The following is a 9,937-nucleotide window of genomic DNA, read 5'->3' on the forward strand; positions in this document are numbered from 1 at the left end:
TTATACGAAAAAATGACTTGTATATAGAAAATAAGTGTTACTTTTATTAATGGTGAGGTTAATGAATTAAGTATAATCAATGTTTTGTAAATTTGTAATATATATATTTTTAAGTAAAACCACAAATAAATTTTTAAATATTTATATTTATTAGTTTAAAAAAATATATTAATAAAATTTTTTAAAATAACAAAATAGATATATTACTTTTAAATTAGTCTATATAATTAGAATAAAAAATTTTAATTTAACCTAATTTATTTACGTTAGTTACCTTATATATTTTTTTTTAATTAATCTACCTAAAATGTGAATCTTACTGTTTATTTGTCATTTTTCTATTTTTTTTAAATAATGAAAAGTAGCTAGTTATCCATCCTTACCTCCAATCACCAACTACCATAATTTTGCGAGACTCTGCTAAAAGTCTCTCTCCTCAAAGGGGAATGAAAAATGAATGAATAAAAGAATGAAACGTCTTCATCCATTTTCTCTTCGGAAACAAAACTTGTTGGAAACCTTAAAAAATAAAAACCATGATTTTGTTCTTCGTAACTGGTAACTGGTAACACACACAACACAAACCTCATCCAAAGAAGAAGAAGAAGAAGAAGAAGAGGAGGAAGAAGAAGAAGAAGAGTCACTGAATCTTAAACTCACACGACACGAAGAGCTATGGATAGGCATGATGAGCAAAACTCCAATCCCTTCGCAACCACCGATTCCGATTCCGATTCCGACTCGGTGAGTTGCTTCGTCACCGATCTCTTCGAAACTCGCTCTGAGCCTTCTCGTCATTGCTCCTGCGGTGACGTCAACATAAACCCCTTCTCCGGCGTCGTTTGCGACCTTCACGGGGAAGCATCGTTAGGGTTAGGGTTTGGAGCTGAAATTGGATCCCAAAATGACAATCACAGTGGTGTTTTCGATTTCTCGATAGGTGATAATAATGGTTTGGGTGGGCTTAGGGTTGTTGGATTCGGATCCGATTCGGATTCGGCTGGAGAGGAAGGTGAGCTTGATCGAGCTATGGAGGAGTTCGGTTCTTCTGGTGTGCGTGGTTTTAGTGATGATGATGATCATAGGGTTGATGGTGGAGGGTTTGATGATTTTGATGTTAGGTTGTGTTGGGATAGTCTCTGTTTGGAGGATCAGAGGACCTTGAATGAGAGTTTTGAATGGGAGGAGGTAGAGGAGAGGGTGAATGATAGGGAAGATTCGAGTTTGGTGATTGATGAGGTTGAGGTTGATGATCAATCAGTGGCGTCCGGGTTTTCGCACAGCGAGGATCCTGGCGAGGAGGCGTTGAGGTACCTGGAGTGGGAAATTCTCTTGGCTGTGAACAATTTGGAGAGGAATTCAATCTTGGAACATGAAGCCAATGTGGATTCTTATTTAGCAGTTGGGGATGGTTATATGTACACTGCTGAGTATGATGTTCTGTTTGGACAGTTTCTGGAGAATGAGAGTGCCTTGAAGGGTAGTCCCCCTGCGGCGAAGAGTGTCGTGGAGAATCTTCCGGTGGTTGAGTTGACAAAGGAGGAGTTGCAGGGGAAGAATGTGGCTTGTGCTATTTGTAAAGATGAGATATTGTTGGAGGAGAAGGTGACTAGGCTTCCTTGCTCGCACTGTTATCATGGGGATTGCATTATGCCTTGGTTGAGTATTCGTAACACGTGCCCTGTTTGTCGATTTGAGTTGCCTACCGATGATCCTGAATACGAGCAGAGGAAGAGCCGGATGGCTGCTCACGAGATGGTGGAGCTTGCAATGCAGAGGCAAGTTTGAATCGTCGCCTCAGGTTATAGTTGTCTTCTGTAAATAGCAGTTTGTTTTCTCTCATATCCAACTGATGGTGAGAACCAAAAATCTTTTGTAATTGGTTTTCATGTTGCGCAATGGTTTTTGAATAAGTTTCGTGCCATATTGTATGTTCTGAATAGTCAAGAAATGAATGTCTGTCAATATTTATTTTATGCAAAGACATAGTGTATCCCAAGAAGAATTATGTTTTTTAATAAACTTGTATATAAGTTGTCATTATTGGATTTAAGTATCTCTGTACACATAGAAGAAAGTGTTGGCTACCTGTACTTTGGCTTATGCATATACTCAAGAATTTTCACTTCTAGCATAAAGGGACAATGTGTTTTAATATCAGTTCTTAGTTGACTCTGAATTCAGTGTGCTATTAGTTAAACAGGGTTCATGGTATTCCTTTATTTTTTGTGTTGTATAAAGAAATAAGGAGTGAAGGTAATATAGGGAGAAATTTTGGGTAGTATTTATTGTGAAAAACATGATAGAATCTGAGCTTTCAGATGGTTTGATAATTCATAGGTAGAGGTAGAGGAAACCTGCTTAGATGTTGGTGTATAAAGAGTTGAAGAAAGATGTTACCCTAACTCTATCCTTATGCTTGTTGTTTGGAAGGGTAAATTACACCGATTTCCTTAAGTCTAGGCGATATTACACACAATATACTCTCTTCGTAAAAGTAGACATTAACCTCCCGAGATTTTTTATACTCGGCACCGATGCATTTTATAAATCTTTTTGACATTGATATGATCTATAAATGTGAGACTGAATCACTGACTAGCATAACAGATTAACGGATGCCGTCTATATCACTTAACCTCGTGAAAGGTTAGTATAATATACCATATTTGGAAATTTGAGTATATTTGTGTGGTATGCAAAACCTTGAGGTTAATCATTATTGTTCTTCACCAGAAATCTGTAAGTAATGCATTCATATTATTGCAGCCATCTATATTTCTAAAGGCTTAAAAAATGGCAAGATTTGTGTAAAATGTGTTGATGTTTAATTTGTGCTATGATTCTTCCACTTTCATGTTAGATTATGATCTATGCATAATAATTGACAGGAAGTTACATTAACAACATAGGAATGTTATTTGCTAAAATCTGTATGTGCACTACCTTGTGGATTGTGCTACTTTGCTCTTTGTTTTCCTAAAGTTAACAGCAACAGGTGAAAAATCCTTTGCAGTTCCTGTGCATCCTTGAGCTTCCTGATCTCATGTGTCTTCTCATGGTTGAGGTACTGCTCATTGGTTGGTTATATTTTACTTGATGTATTCTAGCATTCTTCATGAGATGGCTATGCTTTTTACTCGTTTGCTTCAAGCATTAGCTCAATTTCATTTTCTTTTTCTTTTTTTTTTTCTTTTTTTTTTTTTTTTTTTTTTTTTTTTTTTTGTTGTTGGCTATTTTGAATAGTATTTTGACTATTTTCACCTTGTTTAAATGAAAAATAGTGATTTTGATTGGGTTAATAGTCAAATTAGTCCCTGAAAGATAAGACATTATTTAAATTCATACCCGAAAGATTTTTTCAATCAAATTGGTCCTTCAAAGATTGCGAATTAATCATATTTGTCCTCCAGTTATTCTATTAATAATTTTCTTTAAAGATTGATGTTGTAAAACGTTAATTGATAACATATATAATACCTGATATGTCTAATTTGATTATTTTTTTGATAAAGTATATTTTTTGTCCCTGAAGTTTGACAAAAAGTTTCAAAAATACACCTAAGTTTTATTTTATTTCAATTTTGTCCCAAAAGTTTTCGATTTGCATCAAATATATCCTTGACGGCTAATTTTTCAAAAAATTTAAGACCAATTCAAAAAAAATTTCATAAGAATAACCCTCAACACAAGCAAATCAAGCATAATTTCATGCATTATTGTTAGATTGGTCTTAAATTTTCTGAAAATTTAGCCGTCAAGGGTATACTTGATGCAAATCGAAAACTTCTAGGACAAAATTGAAATAAAAATAAAACTTAGAGATTTTTTAAAATTTTTGCCAAACTTTAGGGACAAAAAATATACTTTACCCTTTTTTTTTTTTACCAAAGATAAGGAGACTCAAATCCGCGACCTCTAAGTGAGTATGGGAAGACTATGTCATTTGAGCTATAGCTCATTGGCATGTCTAATTGGATACTGATCAAATATGTTTATGAAAATTTATTAATTTAGTTATTTTTCCTAATTACAAAAAACCTATTCTTAATATGACCTAGTGACTAAATTGATAGATTTTTTTTGACATATTTAGTCAACGTCTAATTTAGTCATATATATTATCAGTTAATATTTTACATCATTAATCGTTGACAAAAATTTGAGTGGAGTAACTGAAGGACAGATATGATTAATTTGTAATCTTTAAAGAACTAATTTGATTGAAAAAAAATCTTAGGAACGAATTTAAAGAATGTCTTGTATTTCAATAACTAATTTGACTATTAACCCGATTTTGATTCTAGCATAGTCGGATTTTTTTTTTTTTTTTTTTGGACACGAGCAGAAAGGCTCATATTCACCAGGTACGAGACACTAATTTTCCGTTTTATTTTGGACAAAGTACTACATACTGAGATTAGAGAGGCATTAAACGAAAAAAGATATCAGGAGAAGATAGAAATGCTGGAGACCAAAGTTTAGGTTCAGAGCCCGTTTCTGCTTCGACCATAAAGTACAAAAATCTGAGCCCTTCTCACCAATGTTTCTTCTTGATATGGGCCAAGGGTTTTTTCCCCTTCTTCTATGTACATATTTTTGGACCTTTCTGGTATTGCTTTCTTGTCAGGGGTCGGACATTTTTTACTTTTGACCAAAAACAGATATTAATACATACCAAACTTGATTATTCTATTTTAAGAGAAAGTATTGGGTTTAGATTTATAAGTTAGGACTTATCATTATGGGTTTATGATTCAGGTTTTAGAATTTAAAATAAGACTGTCCAAAAAAAAAAAAGAATTTAAAATAAGAATAAATGATCATTTGTATCTATAAAAGATGAAAATACCGACATATGTACCCATATTAGATCGAAAATAAACTTGTACTCACGTAAGATGCCTTCCGTGTGACAAAAGTACTCTGTCTTTGGAGGGTTGGAGTGTCACGTAGGATACTTTTGTCACACGGAAGACATCTTGTGTGGGTACAAGTTTAGTTTTAATTTAGTATGAATACATATATCAACATTTTCATCTTTCATTAATACAAATGGTCATTTATTCTTTAAAATAAATAAAATATTTTAACAAAGTTGGCTAATGTTAGTTGAAAAAATGGTTCTTAAACATTATTCAAAAACTAAATTACAGAATTACCGAAAGGAAATAGAGTACCAATCAATAGTCAAAGAGTTTATTAAGGTTTAGAATTTAAGGTTAGTGATTATTAGAGGCTGATATCTAATCTATAATGTACGAATATGGAATATGACATGACACGGTATATTTGGGTATATGTATTTAAAATTCTTATAAGACATGGGACTACGGTATATATATATATTAGATAGATTATAATGATATTTTGGTATTTTATTAATATTAGAATATAAATTATTTTTTAATTATTTTTAATGGCTTTTTTAATTATATAAAGTATTTAAAATATTTTGTTTTAATAATTAATAATATATACTATTTCTAAACTTATTTGAAAAATGCATGTTAAGAATAATTCTGGACACGCTGACATGTGATAGTATTTAAATGTGTTTAAGTGTATTCAGACACGGTTAGATAAAGAAGATATTCGTATTGGACGAGTGACGAGTGTCAATAAGTGTCAAATTTAAAATATGTCCGACACGTAGATACGAAAAATAAAAAAAAGTATCTGTAGTTCATAATATTAGTCTTGCTAGCTACGAGTGTTAGACGAGCGATTATCAATGCTTTTGTTTTAATTTTGGCAATTAATTATAAGCGGAATGTTGTAATGAATGTTAGGAGGGTAACATTTTTAACGGAAAAAAAATAGTTGGTTATTGTTGGCTCAAATATAAAAGTAAATGTGACAAAAATGGTCATTTAACATTTCTCTAAATAATAATAGTTAGTAAACCTGATTTTGGTATATACTTTTGTCCGGCAAAAATCACAAATACAAAATTAAATAATTTTGATCAGCAGCATTTGCTATAGTCGTTTGCTCCTCAGAGTAATCAACACTTATAAAGCGAGTGGAAAAAGAGGATAACTTTTGCTACTTTTCCTTATTATTGAACTTTGGCCTGAAAAATTACTTCTTTTGATAGGGTTATTGAGATAGCAGTCGAAAGAGAATTAAAGAAATGCCCGTTAAACGAATTAGGGTACTACACTTCACAGTTCACACTACTAGCAATAATTGTGTTTGCACCAATTAAGGAGGGTTAAGGTGATATTTAAATTACTCCCCTTAAACACAATTCTAATGCAACTTTGTGAGGAAAAAAAAACCCTTAAAAATAAAATAATTTTTTTTCTCATTATATCTCCTAAACGACAATGTCAAAAACTAATCAGTTGCGTTCAAGCTAATGGATTGCTGCATACATAAGACAGGATTCGAGCTGCCGATACTTCAATAAACAGACAAGTGAACTGGCCACTAAACCATTCTAAGTTGGTTTAAAATAAAAATAAAGTTTTTTCTTATCTTTTCATATTATCTCCCAATCCGACAAGTTAAGTACTAATCCGTCACAAGTTAAGGATTTGTTGTTGGCTAATAAATAAAGTTATCATGATTATTTAAACTTTTGATCCGCAGTAAAGCATCGGAAAATGTTTTTATTTAAATGGGGCCATGCATGCATATAAAAAGTGAATTTATAGACTAATAAATCTTTTTTATTTTGTGGAAGAAATCGTCAAAATTGGAATTGAAACTTGAATTGATAGCAACAATATCAACTACAAGTGTTTATAAGGAGTAGGTTACTGATGATGTTAAATATACACGAATGCATGCATCCACAAAAAGCTCAAAATTATTATTGATTGAGGAAAAGAGTCTATCTTTTTCCCTTTTTCCTCTTTTCTTTCTTCTCTTTTTTTTATTTCCCTTGAAAATAGACTTAGTGTGATTGGATGGTCAAATTTATCATTTTCTGGGATGAGATCATGCAAAAGGGAAAGATGATATATATTACAAAGCAAGAAAGCATGGATGCTGTGATATATAAAAGATAAAATAAAATAAAATAAAATAAAAATGAGGAGACAAAAAGGGCTTGAACTCACTAAGCTAAACCTCAGGGCCATAAAAGGAGATTTCACTCTTTGATGGTCAAAAGAACCTAAGCTATGCGCACGACCAACCTTTTGATCTCATTCAACAATCGATAAATTCAATAATATATATACATAATATATATTCAAGTTGTCATACATAATTAAAAGAGATTTAATCATACTTTTTGACATAAAATAACGATTATGGTTTAAATTAGTTGGTGGATATAGATAAGTAATTAATTTTATATCTATGTTTTCTTTAGTAAGATTTTTTTTTAATATAGTCAATATAATGCACATGTTTATTTTAGAGAAATAGGGACAAACAAGAAAAATCGAAACTTATACATTTTGATTAAAAAGCTCTAATACCATAGTAAATCACATCTCCTAAAAGGTTATATACAATTTGAATAATACTACACAGCATACAAATTTTAGTACATAAAATAGAAAATTTTTGAACTATATCAATAATTTTGTGTTATGTAAAAAATTTGTGTATTATATTCATAAGTTTATGTTAATTGTAGAATTTGTAGTGTACGTAAAAAATTGTGTTCAATAACAATTTTTGTGTTTTGTAATAATTTATGTGCTCCATAACAAAAAAATTTTTGTGATAGACATGTGTTTTTTTTTTGTCGAATTTGTACCAACTTAGTTGGATTTAGTATATAATGATACCGATTAAGAAATATATCATTTAATCAATTTAGGTTGGTCGAATGATCAGTTTACTCGTCTGCTTAAGCAAATGTCGAGGGTTCAAATTTCGCCTTGTGCATGCAGCAATCCATTGGCAAACGGCAAATCCTTAAATAAAATTCAAATTCGCGACGGATTAGTCCTTGACCTATCCTATTAGGGGATACATAAAAAAAAGAAATATACCATTTATTTATGTAATAATTTATTTTGTGGAGTCTAGTCCAATAATGGTGTTCCAACTTCCAAACCTAGCTATGTCTGGACCATTTATGTCATGCTCGAAAATGTCTCTCAGATGTTTATTTCCTTCCTAGATTCTATGATTGGTTAAGTTAATTAGGGTTATATATCCTTTAAGACAGCTAAGTGGGGAAGAAAAATAAATCATTTACTCACTGCGAGATTTACTTGCTTTACCAATGCACTTTTTAAATTTATTTGTTTTCTTGACTAACCACGTCACTACTGAAAACACAAAATAAGCATGGAGGAAAGAAAGAGAAGAGATAAGGTGAAATTTCCAATTTCCATTCTAAAAATTAGAAGCAATTAATTTTTAGTTAGTTAATATTAGTTAATTTTATAATTTAAAATTTAATATAAATAAAATAATTTTTAATAAAAATAATATATATTATTTTTATAATTTATTAATTAAAGAGTTGAAAAAAAAATCAAACAACAACTTCAGTCAATAACTAATTATTGAATTTAGCTAAATAAATTCACTCATTAATTTTTTTTAAATTATTTTTTAACCTCTTTTAATTTTTTTATAAACCATAAAATTTAAACCTTAAATTCTAAACTTTAAATAGATTTTACATTTTTTTTACTTGAGTTTTAGATATTTTTATTATTTTTAGTTTATGTTGGATTTTTTTGGTATTCACTTCTTTTTCAATTATTGGATCATTTTTAAATTAATTATTTAAATTAATGTTAACTTCTTAGATTTTTTTTCATATCCTTAAATTAAAAATAATAAAAACAAACTTTGAGAATAAAAAGTATTAAATTAATTAGTCATTATATACTTGTGTATAAATATATATAAAATTTAATTTATTTTTAAAATATATTTTATATTTCAATATATATTCTATGTTTATAATTGATTTTAATAACTGATTTTAGTGTACACCAACCATAATTATTATCTAATTATAAATACAAATTTTTTACCAACTTTAAAAATATTTTTTATATTTTAATTGTTTTATTTATGTTTTTTATTTATTGTTTTGTTTTTTACAAAGAAAAAAATATTTTTAAATTTTTTATTTTATTTTTTGGTAAATTACGAAAACATATTGCCTTTTACAACAAGATATCAAATATGTAGCCCCTTCTTTTTTTTTTTTTTTTAACTCAGATGGCAAAAATTATATATCAACTTTTTATAAACTACGAAAACCAAAATTAACCCATATATATGTATATTATATATACCTCCATTAACCTATTTTCAAGAATTACACAGCCGATACTTCATTTAAAAATTAATTTGCGTCTAACAAGACATAATGGACTATTTTCATTTATTTATTTATTTTTAAGGATGAGTGGAGGAGTTGGAATCATTATTACTTCAATCACTCTACTGTGATTGAAAATTATATATTATGGAGTCTATATATCAAGCCAGTGCCCTTTTTTATTTTCTTTCTTGCTTTGCTTTCTCTCAACCCTCTCTTGTTCTCACTCTCCTTTTGTCGTATGCTAAAGAAGCACGCAAATCAAGTTTGCGATTACAATACATTTATTTATTTAATAAAAAATCACTAATATGAATTAAATATAGTTCATGATAATGGCAAAATGTCTAATAAAACTTATCTTAAAATTAGGGGGCTATATCTAATGCTTTTTATTATATGTTCACTTTTTGACCAAGCATATTTATTCTCAAAAAATCATTATTGATTGCCTCACTTCATCTTGGGTGCCACTCCACTTTTCATATCTTGTACTTAAATATTGAGATGAAGGATCTAATCTAACTCTAAGCTCTCTATGAGAAACTTTTCATATCTTTAGGATGCACCAACTTATTATTAGTGTGTAATAAATTTTTAAATAAAATTTATATCTTGAATTAATTTTTAGTTTATTGAATTAAAAATATCATAAAATATATATGTATATATATAACAAAAAAT

General features: G+C 29.6%; 1 protein-coding gene across 1 annotated transcript; it reads left to right on the plus strand.

Moving 5' to 3' along the window:
- The first annotated feature begins 387 nt into the window (after window positions 1-387).
- On the plus strand, window positions 388-2,053 carry LOC107623771 (uncharacterized). The gene has a single exon (XM_016326141.3). It carries the CDS (start codon window positions 676-678, stop codon window positions 1,786-1,788), a length of 1,113 nt encoding a protein of 370 aa, XP_016181627.1. The 5' UTR covers window positions 388-675; the 3' UTR covers window positions 1,789-2,053.
- Window positions 2,054-9,937: the final 7,884 nt, after the last annotated feature.

This window comes from Arachis ipaensis, chromosome B10 (assembly GCF_059453495.1).
Source record: "Arachis ipaensis isolate K30076 ecotype BB chromosome B10, ASM5945349v1, whole genome shotgun sequence".
Taxonomy (NCBI): Eukaryota; Viridiplantae; Streptophyta; class Magnoliopsida; order Fabales; family Fabaceae; genus Arachis; species Arachis ipaensis.

Excerpts from the sequence above, each read along its gene's own strand:
- LOC107623771 (XM_016326141.3), top strand. The coding sequence starts at position 676 with ATGGATAGGCATGATGAGCAAAACTCCAATCCCTTCGCAACCACCGAT.